The sequence below is a fragment of the Oncorhynchus kisutch genome, linkage group LG14, assembly GCF_002021735.2.
Source record: "Oncorhynchus kisutch isolate 150728-3 linkage group LG14, Okis_V2, whole genome shotgun sequence".
Taxonomy (NCBI): Eukaryota; Metazoa; Chordata; class Actinopteri; order Salmoniformes; family Salmonidae; genus Oncorhynchus; species Oncorhynchus kisutch.
Window position 1 is genome coordinate 55,721,826 of NC_034187.2, and position 20,292 is coordinate 55,742,117.

The 20,292-nt window shown below is 44.2% G+C and overlaps 1 protein-coding gene across 2 annotated transcripts in view; it reads right to left on the reverse strand.

Annotated features, from left to right (window-relative positions):
• The window catches only part of LOC109903621 (poliovirus receptor), a 78,692-nt gene that overhangs the window by 26,826 nt on the left and 31,574 nt on the right, over nucleotides 1–20,292 (reverse strand). The window contains exon 7 of one of the 2 annotated variants that reach the window (XM_020500443.2): nucleotides 14,736–18,837. The exons of the other annotated variant lie outside the window; for it this stretch is intronic. Coding sequence (XP_020356032.1) covers nucleotides 18,290–18,837 — 548 coding nt within the window. The 3' untranslated portion in view covers nucleotides 14,736–18,289. Of the gene's footprint in view, nucleotides 1–14,735; nucleotides 18,838–20,292 lie in introns of those variants that run through there. 2 annotated transcript variants of the gene reach the window in all.

Here is a 20,292-nt window from a genome sequence, read left to right on the forward strand (position 1 = left end):
GGAGAGCTTATTGTGCACAACACGCCACAAACACTGAACACACAACGCAAATTATTATCGTCGGCATGGAGAGCACATGCGCGTTAATAAAGCGTGCTCACACACTGCGTATGGAAATGCCTTTATGCGCTGAACAAACTGAAGACGCTCTGAGCACACAACGCAAGTTCAGGCGTGTGTTGTGAACATACCCCATACCCCAATGCACAGAGGACCCGTGTTAAATAAACAGAATTTGAGAGTTCCAAATGTCACACAAGCTATATACAGAGCGCAAGTATTGACCGTTGTGGACTCTGCTTCGAAACTGCTTTCCCCCAGAACAAACAATCTCTCTCTCACACACACACAGTGATGCGAATCCCAGCAGGCACTACAGTAATCATCTCCGTGCCGTTAAGTGCATAGGGCAACACGCCAATGACCCGAAGGCGAATCTTCTTGGTCCAAGACATGATCCGGACAAACAAGCACTCCACGGAATACAGCAACACACAGCTAAATAAAAGGTGTAATTCCTTTACAACAACGGGTATGACATAGGGAAACCCAGGGGACAGAGGATACAGAGACCCATAGACCCACATGGCAGTTTGAATATGTGTGGTAACTCACTGACTTGCCTATTGGGTAACGTGTCGCCTCATATGGCCTTGCAGACAATGCTAAAATCAGTCAGTCGGACCCCCAATGCGAGAAAACTACATTTTTACTGTGCTGCCAAAACAATGTAACTAGAAAAAGATATGAACTGGTGATAACGTTAAGACTTTTTAAATGTCGTAATTTCTGCACAAGGTCTGTTGTTTTCTTCAGTATGCAGCCCCGGGGTAGAGTGTCAAACTCATTACAAGGAGTGTCCGCTGGTTTTGGGGTTTCCCCTTTCAATTAGGCCCTAGACAACCAGGTGAGGGGAGTTCTTTGTAATCAGTGACCTTAATTCCCCAATCATGTCCAGACGCTAGGCCCTCAGGGAAATGAGTTTGACACTGATCTGTATTATTGTGCTGATCTCGATGATTTTCTACAGTACTTTAAAAAAAAGAGTCACCTGTTAAACAGTGAACATTGACAATAGTCCATTTTGAGTTGAGCCCTTTTCTCATGCTCTATGCTACAGGAATCGTGTTATTCTACTGTATAGGATTCATGCACTGCAGGCTACATTGAATTTGATTGAATAGATTGATGAGCTTTGAATTTAATTAAAGCTAGTATTGTATAGTATTGTACCCCATAACCTTATTCTAACTATGGACAGCACACTTCGTATTAACCAGATCCTGATCACACTCCCTAGTCATATTGAATGAGATTGAATAGATTGGGCCTCGAATTGAATTTAAGCATTTTGTATGATATTGTATAGCTTTAACTGAGTATAGCATTAACATAGTGATAAAGATCCCCTTTGCACTCGTCGCACCATTTACAATTCCCTCTGGCCTGAAGGTCGTTCTCCCGCCTCCTCTTTATGGGTGACACACAGCAAACTGCGAGACGCGCTCTGCCAGGCGAGTGGCGACCCAGTGGGAGAGAGACAACCAGACTGCCAGCCCGTTCAGATGGCATCCCCACGACAGACAGAAGCCAGGGCACATATCACAACACTGACGCCAGTACAGCGGGAAATGGGTCGTGGGGCGTAATAACGAGGGTACAAGGCAGGCACAACGGAAAGGGTAGAAATGACAGTAAAATATAGGGGTTTTACAGTGCTGCCACCCAGTCATGGGGACAACAGGTCATTAATTGTGGATAGAGGCATGGTTTGACTTCCCTATTAGTTACTGTGTCCGTGGGGGAGGGGGAGACTGTATAGTCTGCTGTTGCTCTCAGTAACGACTGTCATGACATATAGATCAGTGGCAGAGAGAGAGAGAGAGAGAGAGAGAGAGAGAGAGAGAGAGAGAGAAATGATAGAGACAGAAAAAGATGAGAGATACAATGTATGTGTGTTTGTGTACCTAAAACAAAGACAAAGCAAGAACCCCATTCCTCCTCAAAGGAATTGACAATGAAACCGAGATACAAAAAGGTCCGACAATTCTTCTAATGGATATTCGCCTGGGTGCGCGGCTCCACATGGGTGCCCATTACCCAGCAGTCAGTGCTTTGAGACCGCGGGGCCGAACCGCCTACTCAGGATTTCGTGTGTAATCAGGCCGAGCAGGTGAGCCACGCTCGACTCGCCGTCTCTACTCGTCAGGCTAACGCAAGCGGATGGATGGATGGATGGATGGATGGAGTCTTGGACGGGTGATAGAATGAAGGAGTGACAGCTGGGTCAACGGCAGGGAGGGAAGAATAGAGAGATGGGAGTCATAGGATGGACTCGTTTATTAAGATGGTAAAGACGGTGAGAGGTAGTGGCAAGATGTCTCCATGTGTGCTGAGGGAAGAGGCCTCGAAAAGCGTAGCCATGATGAACTGGATTCTGTTAGTGATGCTGCTGTGTGAGAGGGGGAGACAGCGTGGGCGTATGTGTCCGCGAGACAGAGCGATGGGGAAAACAGAGGAAGAAAGGTAATGAAAATGGAGAAGAGGAAGAGTGAGAGGGAATGTGTGTATGAATATTTATGTGTTTACTGTACATACGTGCGTGTACACTCCCACAATCACGTGTACCGTGAGTTAACCAAATAAAGATAGACGATATGGATTGAGTGATGTGAAAGCGGATACGAGACTCCATTATATCACCCTGACGTTTGTCGGGCAGAGGCAGTGGCTAGACGAAGATGGAGGGAGGGATGAAAGACAAATTAAACTGATATCCCGGGTGAAGATCCTGACAACGAGATATGATCCGCCGGCTGGATGAGAGATGGAGAGGAGATGGAGAGGGGATAGACTGACATGACAATACCTCAATTTCCCCAGTCTTCAAGATGAGAACGTGAGTGAGCGTGTTCAAGAGGTCGACGGATGGATGGATGGAGAAAATGAGAGAGAGCAAGACAAGATATGAAGCAATATGGTGATCTGCACAATGACGAGTGTGAGAGTGACTGATAACACAGAGAAAGGTGACAGGGAGAGGCGGTGAAGGGAGTGAAAGAAAGGAGGCGAGAGAAAGACAGGTGAAAAGATGGATGATAGAGAGAGATGAGAGATGAGAATGGACAGAGGGGTTGAGTGGCTCTTCACCACTCACTGAATTGGTAGGTACATATTTAAGGAATGGAAAAGTTCTCCCTCTCTCTCTTGATGCTCTCTCTGATGGAAAGGTACAGGATAAACAATCCAAGCTGTTTTTGTTCAAACTCATCCTCACATTCTCTAGAAGCTGATAAGATGTTGAACAAACAAATTCAAAAGGCATTCCCACAAAAACATCTAAAATGATAAAATAGGAATTCCCACAAAACTGTAGAAACGTTCTGTTCAGTACAACACATACATAGAATGAGACAAAACACACCCTATACACACACACACACACAATCATCCACCCACCCACGCACACAAACACACACAAATCTACAAACAGACCTACACACATCAATCAGCAACCCCCCTCCACACACACTCCCTAGTCAACCCATCTTTGATTCCCTCTGCAGAGATGATGATTAGAAGAAAAAAACCTACAATGGAAAATCAACCCAGAACATACAGAAGCGAGTCATTTTTTTCCTCTCCATCTCTCCTCCTGGTTATGATCTAGCGCAACTCTGGAGTGGGAGCTGCCTGTTGGGAATCATTGCTGGCGGGGAAAGTGCTGGATTAAACACGGAATTATCTGCAGAATGCCTGGAGCCACACACACATAAACACACACACACAATCACGCACACACCCTCCACTTCACATCAAAATCATTTCCGTCTCACAGATCTATTCTTAGGCGCAAGAATATCCCCTTCCTCACACATACTAAAGCTCATACAGGACTAGCGGAATGTTGGAGAACCAGAGGCACTGTTGCATAGCGCTCCTTCCGTGGAGCGAGTCGCCAATCTCTGTTACCAACCACTCGAAGAACACCAATTAACCATGACTGGATTGAAGTGACGCCACGGAAACAGGGTTATTGTGGTCTGTTGGATGGAGCAATGGGCTGATGACCCAGGAGGCTTGCGAGGGACATAAACTTAAGTGGAGGGAATGGAGTGCGGCACCATTGTGCCTCTGGAGAATCGGCTTGAAACTAAACTCTGTACATAGCTTGGTGAATAAATAATGAAAGTTAATTGGGGGACAGAATATAAAATGTAATGGTACTCTAAATATAGTGTTCTGGATGGGGGAGAAAACATCATGGCGGTGGATTTAAAGGGGCACTCAACAGTTCTAACAATAAAGTGGCATCTCACCACTTTTTGGGGAAACAGCTCAGGGATAGGGTGGGTTTACAATTACATTGTTAACAAACAGGAGAGTATAACAAGCTTATAATTCAAGTTCTGCTCGGTTAAGACAGGTGAACTAATCTCATGAGGCACGTATCTAAAAAACAATTACTAAAAATCTCTACCTCGCTCAAAACAGGGCTGCCAGACAAGCTCTTCATTGCTCTACACGAATTAGCGTCAACCAAAAATGCACCAGAATCTCTCATAGCTTCCCGTTTAACATTACTATCCAGTTTTCTTTAGGAGTGTTATATTTTGAGAAACTACAGTATTTCTCAGTGTACTAGCAACAAGCATAACCACCAAACCAGACAGGCAAATTCAAGGCATCAAATACCACCAAGGACACATCTACAGTTTTATACAGAGCCATCACTGAACTCACATTTCTTAGGCACAAAGTAAATCCACCTTCAAGAAAAGAATAAAAGTACTGGATCGACCATATGACTGGGGATACTAGTGTTATCCGAAATTCTACTGAAATGTTAAATGCATTACCTGTCAGCTTTTTAATTCTCTAATGTCTACTTGTTAAATGATTGTTATGTCTTTTTTGTAAATGGTAATTGTTTGCAATCTCTTTTTAGTTCTGTGTTGGGACCCCAGGAAGATTTGCTGACATTATGGCATCAGCTAATGTGGATCCTAATAAAGTTATGTTCTTCAAGAATAAATGGATATACAGTGAGGGAAAAAAGTACTTGATCCCCTGCTGATTTTGTACGTTTGCCCACTGACAAAGAGAGACAGTGAGAGACAGTATAACAACAACAAAAAATCCAGAAAAACTTATGTCAAAAATGTTATAAATTGATTTGCATTTTAAATGAGGGAAATCATTATTTGACCCCCCCCTCAATCAGAAAGATTTCTGGCTCCGAGGTGTCTTTTATACAGGTAACGGGCTGAGATAAGGAGCACACTTTTAAAGGAAGTGCTCCTAATCTCAGCTTGTTACCTGTATAAAAAGACACCTTTCCATAGAAGCAATCAATCAATCAGATTCCAAACACTCCACCATGGCCAAGACCAAAGAGCTCTCCAAGGATGTCAGGGACAAGATTGTAGACCTACACAAGGATGGAATGGGCTACAAGACCATCGACAAGCAGCTTGGTGAGAAGGTGACAACAGTTGGTGCAATTATTCGCAAATGGAAGAAACACAAGAACTGTCAATATCCCTCGGCCTGGGGCTCCATGCAAGATCTCACCTCGTGGAGTTGCAATGATCATGAGAACGGTGAGGAATCAGCCCAGAACTACAGGAGAGGATCTTGTCAATGATCTCAAGGCAGCTGGGACCATAGTCACCAAGAAAACAATTGGTAACACTGTGCCGTGAAGGACTGAAATCCTGCAGTGCCCGCAAGGTCCCCCTGCTCAAGAAAGCACATATACATGCCAGTCTGAAATTTGCCAAGGAACATCTGAATGATTCAGAGGACAACTGGGTGAAAGTGTTGTGGTCAGATGAGACCAAAATGGAGCTCTTTGGCATCAACTCAACTCGCCGTGTTTGGAGGAGGAGGAGGAGGAATGCTGCCTATGACCCCAAGAACACCATCCCCACCATCAAACATGGAGGTGGAAACATTATGCTTTGGGGGTGTTTTTCTGCTAAGGGGACCGGACAACTTCACCGCATCAAAGGGACGATGGACAGGGCCATGTACCGTCAAATCTTGGGTGAGAACCTCTTTCCCTCAGCCAGGGAATTGAAAATGGGTCATGGATGGGTATTCCAGCATGACAATGACCCAAAACACACAGCCAAGGCAACAAAGGAATGGCTCAAGAAGAAGCACATTAAGGTCCTGGAGTGGCCTAGCCAGTCTCCAGACCTTAATCCCATAGAAAATCTGTGGATGGACCTGAAGGTTCGAGTTGCCAAACGTCAGCCTCGAAACCTTAATGACTTGGAGAAGATCTGCAAAGAGGAGTGGGACAAAATCCCTCCTGAGATGTGTGCAAACCTGGTGGCCAACTACAAGAAACATCTGACCTCTGATTGCCAACAAGGGTTTTGCCACCAAGTACTAAGTCATGTTTTGCAGAGGGGTCAAATACTCATGTCCCTCATTCAAATGCAAATCAATTTATAACATTTTTGACATGCGTTTTTCTGGATTTCTTTGTCAGTGGGCAAACGTACAAAATCAGCAGGGGATCAAATAATTTTTGCCCTCACTGTTTGTATCATCCATTTAAAAGTACAAAAATGGATAAACGGTGCCTTCAGAAAGTATTCATACCCATTGACTTATTCCACATTGTTGTTACAGCCTGAATTCCAAATGTATTAAAATGTATTTTTTGAACTTTTTGCATATGTATTGAAAAGGAAATACTGAAATATCTATTTTACATACACCCACCGTTCAAACGTTTGGGGTCATTTAGAAATGGCCTTGTTTTTGAAAGAAAAGCACATTTTTTTGTCCATTAAAATAACATTCAAATGGATCAGAAATATAGTGTAGACATTGTTGTTGTTGTAAATGACTATTGTAGCTGGGAACGGCAGATTTGTTATGGAATATCTACATAGGTGTACAGAGGCCCATTTTCAGCATCCATCACTTCTGTGTTCCAATGGCACGTTGTGTTAGCTAATCCAAGTTTATAATTTTAAAAGGCTAATTGATCATTAGAAAACCCTTTTGTAATTATGTTAGCACAGCTGAAAACTGTTGTTCTGATTAAAAAGTAATAAAACTGGCCTTCTTTAGACTAGTTGAGTATCTGGAGCATCAGCATTTGTGGATTTGATTACAGGCTCAAAATGGCCAAAAACAAAGACCTTTCTTCTGAAACTCATCAGTCTATTCTTGTTCTGACAAATGAAGGCTACTCCATGCAAGAAATTGCCAAGGAACTGAAGATCTCGTACAACGCTGTGTACTACTCCCTTCACAGAACAGCGCAAACTGGCTCTAAGCAGAATAGAAAGAGGAGTGGGAGGTCCCGGTGCACAACTGAGCAAGAGGACAAGTACATTGGTGTCTAGTTTGAGAAACAGACGCCTCACAATTCCTCAACTGGCAGCTTCATTAATAAATAGTACCCGCAAAACACCAGTCTCAACGTCAACAGTGAAGAGGCGACTCCGGGATAATGGCCTTCGAGGCCATTCTCTGTCCAGTGTCTGTGTTCTTTTGACCATCTTTTTACTGGCCAGTCTGAGATATGGCTTTTTCTTTGCAACGCTGCCTAGAGTTCTTTCAAAAACAAGTACATTTCTAAGTGACCCCAAACTTTTAGCGTACACTACCGGTCAAACGTTTTAGAACACCTACTCATTCAAGGGATTTTCTTTACTTTTACTATTTTCTACACTGTAGAATAATAGTGAAGACATCAAAACTATGAAATAACACATATGGAATCATGTAGTTACCAAAACAAAGTGTTAAACAAATCAATATATTTTAGAGTCTTCAAAATAGCCACCCTTTGCCTTGATGACAGTTTTGCACACGCTTAGCATTCTCTCAACCATCTTCATGCGGTAGTCATCTGGAATGCATTTCAATTAACAGGTGTGCCTTGTTAAAAGTTCATTTGTGGCATGTCTTTCCTTCTTAATGCATTGGATCCAATCAGTTGTGTTGTGACAAGGTAAGGGGTGGTATACAGAAGATAGCCCTATTTGGTAAAAGACCAAGTCCATATCATGGCAAGAACAGCTCAAATAAGCAAAGAGAAACAACAGTCCATCATTACTTTAAGATATGAAGGTCAGTCAATACAGAACATGTCAAGAACTGTAACTTTTTTTTTCAAGTGCAGTCGCAAAAACCATCAAGCGCTACGATGAAACTGGCTCTCATGAGGACCACCACAGGGAATTGAAGACCCAGAGATCTCTGCTGCAGAGAATAAGTTCATTAGTTACCAGCCTCGGAACTGGAGCCCAAATAAATGGGCTAAAAAGGACCGTAACCTTACTTGCTCCTGTAAGTCGATTTGGATAAAACTTCTTTGCAGCAATTTGACCATGAATGCCTGATTTCACAGTCTTCAAATAGCCACCCTTTGCCTTGATGACACTACTAAAGGACACCAATAAGAAGAAGAGAGACTTGGGCCAAGAAACACATGGACATTAGACTGGTGGAAATGTGTCCCTTGGTCTGTAGTCTAAATTGGACATTTTTGGTTCCAACCGCAGTGTCTTTGTGAGACCTGGTGTGGGTGAACGGATGATCTCCGCATGTGTATTTCCCACCATAAAGCATGGAGGAGGTGTGATGGTGTGGGGGGTGATTTGCTGGAGACACCGTCTGTGATTTATTTAGAATTCAAGGCACACTTAACCAGCATGGCAACCTCAGCATTCTGCAGTGAAACGCCATCCCATCTGGTTTGCGCTTAGTGGGACTATCACTTGTTTTTCAACAGGACAATGACCCAACACACCTCCAGGCTGTGTAAGGACTATTTGACCAAGAAGGAGAGCGATGGAGTGCTGCATCTGTTATTTTAATAAATTACCAAAAATGTATTTAAAAAAAAAAAACTGGTTTTGCTTTGTCATTATGGGGTATTGTGTTTAGAACAAAAATATTGAAACAATTCTAGAATAAGACTAAGGTAACAAAATGTGGAAAAGGTGACGGCGTCTGAAAACGGTCCGAAGGCACTGTAAACGCCTCATCACAATTCTCTCTCAGCGATCTACAGACAGTTCCTTGGACTTCATGGTATAGTTTCTGCTCTGACATACTGTACACTGTCAACTGTGGGACCTTATATAGACAGGTGTGTTTCTTTCTAAAAATCATGTCCAAACAATTGAAATTGGCCAGAGAGTCCAATCAAGTCGGCATTTTCAATAAACATGACAACAACAAAAAAACACAACAAAAAATGAATTTTGAATTCCGGCCGCAGCACAACATGTGGAATAAGACCGGGGGGGTATGAATACTTTCTGAATAAATAATAGAAAATTTAATCGTGAGCTTAAGATAGTGTACTGGACGGAGAAGAAAACATTATTGAAATGGTAGTGAGTTTAAAGCCCTCTAGACATTATATTGCTGTGAGCATTGGTGCAGCACTGAGCATGACTATCACTTCGCAGCCAACATAAGAAAGGTTTCGATAACTGGTGCTCTGACCATCATTTCGCAGGGAACGATAGGCACCAGAGAAGCGATGGTGCAGTGGTGTGTTTCAGGGGTGTCGGTCTTATCTTTTCAAGCCAGAGAGGGAAGAGAAAGAGAGCAGCCGTTTGGTATCTCTCACCCTTTGGCTTTTGTCACCGCTGTGCAGAGAGCCGAACCAAAAATGACATGTCCAGTCTCCAAGTGCCCACGGTCAACTTCCTCTCCCTGTCTCAGTGTCACTTCCTTGCTTCTCTGTTCCGAACCATGTCATTGTAGCTAGTGAGCCAGTGCTACCCATTACCCACTGCCTTGGGATCAGTTAGGATTAGCTACTGTAGACCGCATAACACCACATACCGACAGGTGACCACTTTGTGGGTGGTTGGTAAATGCTGATTCCAGATCAGCTAGGAAAGCTATCACTGGACTGTCCATTACCCACAGTCCTAGGATCAATTATCTTCACCCACATCACCTCAGATACTGACAGGTAACCACTGTGAGAGGTTAGTGGAGGCTGATTCCAGGTCAGATGGTAAGCAATAGCACCTCAGGAAACACATTGAATCCTGTTGCTACATTTGCCTTATCAAAAGGTGGTTCAGCGAGGTAAGCTCGCTCTGAGTTTTCCCTCATGCGCAGGTTCACGCTTAAGACGCCACACCTGCGAAATGTGAAATCCACTGCTGATGAAGGAAGTCACAAGGCTTATTTTAAGTAACACATGTTCTAATTTCACAAAGACAGCGAGGGACATGTGATCTTTCACACAGGTATCACACATTACTGTAGGCTTTTCCTGGCAGCTGCTGTTTTTAGAATGACCTCGTACCCCTGCACATCGACTTGGTACTGGTACTCCCTGTATAGGGCAGCAGGAAGCCTAGCGGTTAAGAATGTTGGGCCAGTAACCCAAAAGGTCGCTGGTTTGAATCCCCAAGCCAACTAGGTGAAAAAAATCTGCCGATGTGCCCTTGATCAAGGACCGTAACCTTACTTGCTCCTGTAAGTCGATTTGGATAAAACTTCTGCCAAAAAAATTCTGTGTACAAAACATTAGGAACACTTTCCATGACACTGACCAGGTGAAAGCTATGAGCCCTTATTCATGTCACCAGTTAAATCCACTGCAAATCAGTGTAGATTTTTCAAGCCTTGAAACAATTGAGACATGGATTGTGTATGTGTACCATGTGTACCATTCAAAGGGTGAATGGAGAAGACAGAGTATTTAAGTGCTTTTGAACGGGGTACGGTAGTAGGTGCCAGGCGCACCGGTTAGTGTGTCTGCTGGGTTTTTCACGCTCCACAGTTTCCCGCGTGTATCTAGAAAAGTCCACCACCCAAAGGACAACTTGACAACTGTGGGAAGCATTGGAGTCACCATGGGCCAGGAAGTCTTGACACCTTGTGGAGACCGTGCCCCGACGAATTGAGGCTGTTCTAAGGGCCAAAGGGGTGCAAACTCAATATTAGGAAGGTGTTCCTAATGTTTTGTACACTCAGTGTATATAGCCATGTTATTTTCACTCGTTATTGGTATTCACTGTGTATTTATTCCTCGTGTCACCATATATTTACTGCATTGTTGGAAAAGGACCCGAAAGTAAGCATTTCACTGTTCGTCTACACCTGTTGTTTACAAAGCATGTTACAAATAAAATGTTACTTGATTTTGATTTGAGCTCTCAGGTGCTGTGACAACTGACAGCAAAAACTTGCCACACAGACACAAATGTGACCGTTTCTGATGAGAAACTGAGAGACCATTCAGGAGGCGGCGAACTAGTCAACCAGTGAGCAAATCCTGTCCATCTGTCCATCCCGCTGAGAGACTGACCTGGAGAAAAGACGCTTTAGGCCATTTATCTGACAATCTATGTCAATCCATTCAGCCTGAGTGGCGCGGGAAAGGTGAGAGAGCAGAGCAGCTAGGCTCCAGGGCGGTCCACACAGGGCTCAATGAAAGGCCCCCTGCGGCCGTCCACAGCCCTGCCGGTCCATTAATACTGGCCAGCCAGAGTCATTAGAGGCCTGTCGATATATTGTAGGCAGGCAAGCTGCCGGCAGACCCGAACTTAGTAGACTGTCAAGCGTTTCTGCTAGCCCTGCCATCCTCTGGCTAAGGTCCCAAACCCAAAGGTAAACAACGAACTACAGGTCATGTGGGCGAGACAATAATTGGCGAGTCAAGGAAAATTATTTCAAATATTCCAGCATTCAGCATTCCAGTGCAATTTTATGGTCTACTTAGTATAAACAATGACATTCCACAAGTAATGCCATGGGAGAATGTGTTAGGCTGTTTATTTTACAGTTTTAATATAATTTATCATTCATTTCTAATTTGGCATGGAATTTTTACATGCCTGGGAATTCTGACATGCCTGTCTTCCATTCATACCGGGGGATAAAGGGTCTTTTCTAATGAAGAAAATAATTAGCATAGACCGTGACCTACAAAATCCATAACAATTCACATTCTCTAACACATAGGTCTCGTGAGGAAAGAAGTTCAATCTCAGTCACTGTTCAAAACAGCGTGGAACTAATCGAATAATATGCAAACACATTTTTTTTGTGCGTGTCAGCTCTACCTGATTACACAATTTTGAAAAACTACATTCAATTACTTAAAAATAAAATAAAAAATAAAAATAAAAAAAGAGGTCTAGTTCAATCGTTATGCGCCCTGGTGCATTATTTAACATTCAGCCTGTGTGCCCCGCCAAAAACAATTGCTATCCTTCCACCTTGTCAGTTGACACCCAAAGATTGTAGATTGTCTGAGGTAATTGTTTGTTGCTCATCATTCACAATGTCTAACCTTTCAAAGCCTTTACATGCCAGCAGACTTGAGGTAGGTTGACTTTCGGAAACTATTATTCCACACCATGTACAGCAGGGATCATCAGCTAGATTCAGCCACGGGATGATTTTTTGTTGAGCGGATGGTCGTGGGCCAGACCATAATTAATTACAAATCATTTGCAGACTGCAAAAAGACCAAAGAGATCAATGATGTTATAGTCAAATATTCTAAAACCTTGCTTATGTTTGCATATGATCACATACGTCTTTCTATTTTGGGGCCAAATTGGAGAACCCTGGGGCCAGTTAGAGAACCCTGGGGCCAGTTGGAGAACTCTTCAAAAAGGTAATTTTTTTCACTACCGTTCCCTTAACTGAAACTATGCCATTCAAGTCACAATCGCCTGCATTAGGTCAACAAGGTTAAAAGGTCCGAATGAAGAAAGGGTTTGACAGATTCCCGCAAAGAGTCATAGTCAAGGCGACAGACGAGGACCTAAAGTGGCCTCAGGAGGACCATAAACGATCTCTCTCAGACTACAGTCAAGGATGTTGTGGCAATGTAGTACCACAGGTTTTTCTGAATAAGACACATTATTTAAGTCCATCAATATCATTTGGAACTGTAGCCAACATTAAAAATAACACCATCCAGCCCACTTGTTGTAAACAACTCATTCAGGGAACCCATCAATGCATCTACTTGAGAAACTGCTCGTTGTCATCAGTAGTCTTGGCATGATGGTTACTCTACGTTTATAATAGCATCGTTACACATCAATAACCCTATGGTATCTCTGGCACTCTGGATAATTACACTGGTCTAGATAGGGATGTTGTGGAACAATGTGATAAATGTAACATAAAGAACAGACAGTTCTCTGGGTAATACAGTGGCGGTTGGTGCCGTTTAAGATGAGGGAGGATGATTATTTTTTTATGAACATGGCCTTATTACTATTACAGCATATTGGATGACTTTTCATACTCCATTCACCCAGCTCAATGTAACATTGATAGGTTTAGGCTACTACATGACACTAATTTTCCCTGTGCCCATCATGAGATCGCTACAAACTAGCCCAACGTAGGTGCACAGGTCGAGAGAATTTTGAGTAATAATGGTGACAGTGACACATTCAATAACACCTTGCATAGTCTTGCCTGCATCTAGCTGATCTAGGGTGTCATCTTTAGTCCAACGGTTGCAAAGAAGAGTTTCTATTGGACAAATTCAGGTATGTTTATTTTTTTTTTTCAACAGAATCGGCACAATGAATACATCGCTGATCACACACAAACAGCTCGTTGTGTAATATCTATAGATAATTCCTTCTCTCATCCTTGCTCTCCTCCTCTCACATTTTCCCTTCGCTTGTGGACTTCAGTGCAGAACACATCCACTGTCTGTGACCAGGCGAAAATTAAGCTTTTAAGCCAAACCTTCATACCATGACTGCTACACACAGCCTACATCGTTGTCGGGTTATAGTCAACATAGGCATAGCTACTAGAACTAAGGCGTTAGTAAACCCGCTACAATCATGTAGAACAGTGTGGTCAGCAACAATCAGTTTAGCAGTTACACCAGCGAGCCCAGGTGGCTATAAATGAATAAAGCCAAAAGCTTACCTTTACTTGGGAGAGTTCCAGTGTCGAACAGCCATAGCCAGCTAGCTAACATAGCATCCCTCTCTGTTAGAGCCCGGTGTTTGAGTAGGCTAAACGATCTAGCTGCATTTGACACTAGCTAAGTAAGTGAAAGTGAAAAGAATATATACTATGAAATATAGCTAGCTCTCTCTCCCGCTCTTGTTCAAAACTGTTCAACTAGTCTTTCTCTCGGAGTCGACTACTCACCACATGTAATGCACTGCAGTGCTAGTTAGCTGTAGCTTTCAGTACTCGATTCATTCTCTCATCCTTTGATTGGGTGGACAACATGCCAGTTCATGCAGCAAGAGGTCTGATCGGTTGGAGGACGTCCTCTGGAAGTCGTCATAATTACTATGGAAGGAGGTGAGAACCATGAGCCTCCTAGGTTTTGTATTGAAGTCCATGTACCCAGAGGAGGATGGAAGCTAGCTGTCCTCTGGCTAAATCATGGTGCTACCCTGCAGAGTGCTGCTCAGGCTACTGGAGACCTTCATTGCAAAACGGTGTGTTTTAATAAATTATTTGGTCACGTGAATATATTTAGTTTAATCTAAAAAAGGAAAACGTTTTGTTTCACCATTTTGTTTTTCTGAAATTGACTGAGGATGGTCTTTCTCTTCTTCCTCTGAGGAACCTCCACCGGTGTAGTAATGAGAATCGTTTCAGTTCTATATCGAGGCAGACCTAATAACCGCAAGGGCTAAAGCAAAACATTGTCGATATGCATGCTACATACACAATCAAATTCACAGACGGACCACTACGCTGTCGGAACGTCACACACAAGACTCAAATCGTATTTAGAAATCCATCATACTTTAATAACACCAGAATACAAAAATAAATGTGACAGGACAAACTGGAACGAAACACCCACAATGTCAGATGGTGATACAGAGAACATCGTTATACTAGCAGCTTGTAGTGAGAGACAAACATCTGGGAATATAGGAGCATTTTAATATTAGTCATATTCTCCAGGTCATAATCCTGTCAATATTGTGCTCAAGAAAAACCACCCCAAAAAAAAAAAACACTTTAGAATTTAACCGAAAAAATTGAATATCTTATTATGCCAGCAACTGGGCTAACATGACCACATCAATTAGTCATGCTTGTTGCATGTTATGTTCGATTTATTTATACTATGTACACGAGGGACACGGGGAATACTGCATGTGGTGGAATTGTGAATTTAAGGCTTTGTTTGGTTGTCTTTAGTTTAGAGTCGGGAGTGAATTGTAGGCTGTCGTGACCCATTAGGCTTTTTAAAATGACCACCACCACTGCCCTTAGACAGGGAGAGTAATTTTATCCCAGAAACGTAGCTTTTTATTCCATGTGAAATTGGTGCTGGGTTTACTTCTTAAAAACAGGGAAATGGGGAATTAAAGGTTTTAAGCCTCTGTAGAGAGAAATGTTCTCTCTCTCTGTTCATCTTAATAGCAAGATGGAGAATGATGATGGAGCCAAACGAGGAACAATCTTGCCCCTGCTAATGGGAGGCATTGCACTCAAGGTGTGTCAGGTCGGGGAAAGATATTTGTGTGTGTGTGTGTGTGTGTGTGTGTGTGTGTGTGTGTGCGCGCGCATTCTATGGGTGAAACAGATCTTGAGAGAGGGTGATTATATGCTCTCATGTGAGTTTATCTGTGGAAGAAAGAGTGAGAGAGAGTGTTTGTGTGGAGAAGATGGTGAGAGCAGCTTAGAGTTCAAGGCCCTCGATAATATAATGTACCTCTATGTACCAGTAGGCTACAAGATACATGCATTGACACACATGTAATTACAGTAAGGTCATTTGTATTCATTGGTTATTTTGCAACCAATTCCCATAATAGTAGTCTGTGTTAATGGACCAATTTACCATAATCTACACAGCACTTCTAAATAACATTTCTTATCGGAAGCCTCGAAGATAAATACACACTTACTTCATTAAATGGATTTTTTTTACATCAACAAATACACAACCAACACTTCACATAAGACTGTTAAAATGCTTATATCCATTCGCACAAAACATCATAAGGAAAACAAACCGTTCATTTGGACACAGTGGTGATGATCTGATAATGTGATATGAATCTGTGATAAAAAAGGCAAAGGAGGAGGAGTCGAACACAATATTTTCAGAGCAGCGGCCCGGATACCAATACCCAATCAGGTTTTCATTCTGTCAAGGGGTGGCACAGGAGACCACTCCAAAGGCCTTTTGAGTCACTCCAGCTCCGCCAGTGAAATATTCATGTCCACGCGGGTCCTCGTGCTAAGCAGTTTCCTATCACCGTCCCCCAACCCCTTCATCAGTGAGGTTACTGTGCATGAAATGAGTGATGAATGACTCCCGAGATAAAATCAGGATAGGCTTAGCAATCCATATGGATGAAATTATGCAAAAACAACTCCTGCATAATATTGAGCTATTACGCGGTGAATCAGCGTGTGGGATATACACACATACACACACACACACAAACGCAAAATCCACTCGCCGACACAAATCTGTTCAATCACGCTACACACACCCTTGCACAATTGACACACTCGTCAGCACACCCACGCGCGGCCGCTGCTTTAAAGTGTACGCCGTTAATCCGACAGTGGAACATACTGCGGGTGGGGTTAGCTCCTTACCCTCGTTCCAGGTCTGGCAGAGAGTCAAATTCGGTCCACTCAGAACTCGAAAACACATATGCCGGCCAGGCTTAGAACTAATGGGCCTTGCACATGGTCAGAAATACCCCCACACACAGTCACAGGCATATTTAATGTGTTACTGCCCCCTTAGAAGGCCAGAAGAGATTACACACAGACGCAGCAAAAAAACGACAAATATAAATACTCTACTAAGTATTCCGTCCCTGCTAAAAAAAAAAAAGATAATATTTCTAAGACTAAGTAGATAATTGATCATAGACGGTCTACCTCATACCACCTCATAATTCCTACTGTATTCGGGAGCAAAATATCGGAATTTCAGCCTTATGTGCAGCTTGGTTTAACTGGATTAAATCGCACAAGTACTCAATACCAGCCTCTCTCTCTCTCTATCCCTCCGCACAAGGTAACGCACAACACTTTTATGCTTCTTCCACTCCTGAATTAAACATGCGGGGAAGGAACAGCTTGTTCTGGTAAAAACAGAGAGGGAAATATTCCGCCTCTGCCTCTGATCCTCGAGCGTCGGCAGCGAAACATCTCGTTGCCATTAAAAAGACGGCGCATTGATCGACTTGCCGGGGAAATGGAGGGTGCTCCCGTCTAATTGGTCAAACTGACAGGCAGAGCAGGAGGCCCAGTTAGAGATGGGTGTGCCTGTCCATCTGTCAGTGGGTCTGTTATCTGTCCCTAGGCAAACTAGACAAGCTGGTTTTGGACCCTAAGCATGGTAGGCTAGCACACCTCGGACGGTGCCAGCTGACCCGCTGACCCTTGCTTAGCAGTGAAATTCGACCAACATGAACAGAGCCAACATTCAGGTGGAATTTTTTTTTGCGGATTTGGTCGCACCACTTCTCTCGTTCAAACCCCACCCCCAGCTTGGTCTACCATGTCGCTGGTCTCCCAAATGTAAAAGAAAAGAATCACAAAGCCATTAGAAAGAAGGAAAAGTGCATGAAAATAATGTTGGAAACTAAGTTGGTGGGAAGAACCTCTGCCTAATAGTCATTAAAACCAAACGTGCTTCAACGAGGCCTTAAGGCCCAAACATCTTGATAATACAAAGACCATTACATAACACTGTGTATGCCTGTGATGATGCACATTAAGCAAGTCACAGCTTTGTTCCTTGCCCTCCACACCGCGGTTCCCCGGAGGACATCTCGAAGCAGTAGCAGTGGTTATAGAACTAGTGTGAGCATCTACGAATGCGTCTAAAGTTTTCCCATGAAGGTGACATTGAACGGTACGTTTCCTTACCAAGAAAAAGTGTTTACGGTGTTCGCAGTCCCGTGGATTAGTTGGCTACTAAATGCGGTCACTCTTCACGTTTCACTTGCTAAGCTGAAATGAAATGGAGCGGTAAGCAGCATTGAAGAGGAGATACAGCGTTTGATTTTTGGGGTAGACTGACTGACTGACTTCGAGACGTCTAGTCATTCAGCAGCGCCCTCAAGTCATCACTCTGCTTGTCCATCAGTTACAGAACAGTTTCAACTCCTTGTTTTGTTCCTGTGGTGGTTTCTTTTAATAGAAAATAATCATAAGCGAAGCATGTCTCTAGAGTAAGCAGGGGAAGGGTGCTGGATGGGATCATTCCAGACTGGTGGTTGGAGGTTGGTGGTGAATTCTCCTCCCTGTCCTCAGCTCTCCCTCCTGGACCCTGTTGGTTGACCGTCCCTCTCTAGACGTAGATGGCAGTCCGGGAGATGACCGACCCGTCCCGCTGTGACTCCATGTCGTCATCCAGGTAAATGCTGACCCCTCCCATCTCGTCGTCGCGCCGGTGGATGTGATAGGCTGGCGCCATGCCCACGCTGAAGCTGTCATAGCGCTCCTCTTCCTCCTCCAGGCTGCCGTCGAGTGCGTCGAACTTCCTGCGCTCCGCCTCATCCATTTCGCTGCTCAGCAGGATGTCGTGGGCGGTGGGGTTGGAGCCTGGCGGGCCGAAGTCGTTAACCTTGGCCAGTGCTCCGGAGTCACTCTCGCGGTACGTATAGATGGGCCCATTGATGTTAAGCCCAGTGCCTCCATTCTTGTTGCCAGCTCCGCCGAAGAGGCGGGCTTTGTTCCCGTAGGGGCCTGGCTCTCCGTTGCCGGGGTAGCCGCGCCGTTGCCGGCGACTGCGGGTCACCAGGACGGCAATCAGCGCGCTGACCAGCAGAAGGGCCAGCAGGCTGCCGATGATAGCCCCCGCCACCACGCCCGCGTTGGACGGGTCCACTATGGCCTCTGCAGAGGGGGGAGGAGGGGAGCAAAAGGTAGAGGGAGAGAAAGAAATGGAGGGAGGAAAGGGAGGTGGGGGTTGGTTGGTTTTTAATGGGCCTCTTTCCGTAGGAGTAGTACTGTTGTTCTGGTGCTCTCCTGGTGAGATGCGGTCAGTGAGGTGGTGGTGTCTCGATCAGTGTTGTAGCGATTTGACTGGGATTGATTCCTCCCCTTTAGCTGCAGTTTTTTTGCAGCCCCCCGTTGCCCATTTCTACGGTCCTACGGTTGGTGTGAGCCAAGTTTGAGCCGGTCCAACTCTTGTTTCGGTAGAGAAACAAACAAAAAATGAGGAACACATTTTGTGACACACGATGTGACGAATCCCGGGTCTGAGATTTTGACCGAGGCGTACATCGGGCACAACAACGCAGAGACAAGAGAGAGGGACAGGGACAGATATAGGGAAGTGAAAAGGGAGTACAGAAGTGGTAATGACTGGCACTGTGGTCATGCATGATGAAATACATCAACATACTGCTGCCTCCCCCCAGCACCAAATGGGTCAGTTAGTTTAACCCCAGGCTATGAGCACTCCCCCACTGTAAACCAGGAACCAGTCCAATGGAGGAAGTCAACTCAGAGCCACATAACGCTATAAGAGGCTGAAGCCCACCTGCAGTTTGATCCATTCCAAACTCCGACCTCATACAGGGCAGCTTGGAATGCCCTGCCAAGACAGAGGGCTTAGGAGATGCTTGGCCTTGATGTCTATATCTAATTCTGGGTATGGGGAGGCGAAAGCGTCAAAGCCATGGCACAGGGAGAAATAGGACAGGGGTAGTTGGGGGTCAGGACTAAATCAACCGGAAAGGGGTCAAAATTATCACATCGAGCTTATATCACCGCCTATATTACTGTCGCGACAGAGAGATTAGGGGAAGAGGAGCACAACAGCAGATACCACCTGAACAATCTTTTCCTGTTTCGGAGAATCACAAATTTGCAAACAGGAAAGAGATTCTCCGAAAAGGAAAGAGGCAGGGAAAATAACATGGATGTGGGATGATATTGAAAATAATGATGAGTACGACTTCAGGTTCTAGCTGTACAGTACAGGTAAAGTACCCATATGTATAGAACTGTATATATCCAATAATAACCTACGGTTGACACACTACGGTTGGTGCACTTAACTCTTGTCTATTAAAATCCCTCCAGGTAATGTGTAGAGCGTGAATGTACCAAGGTCCTGCTGGGGGGGGGGGGGGGGGGGGGGTCAGAGCGCCTTCCCAACCTCTGCATGCACATTCACCTCAAATCTCCTGTCCCATCAACCCCAAATTCTCCCTTTCCCTGAAAGTCTCCTGTGTTTCCATGACAATCTCAATCATTTCACATTCAAGGAGACGACTCGGAAGCGCGCCAGGCATTTCCTCAATCACTCCAATTCCCTCGCTTTCTTTTCAGCCATACGAGAGC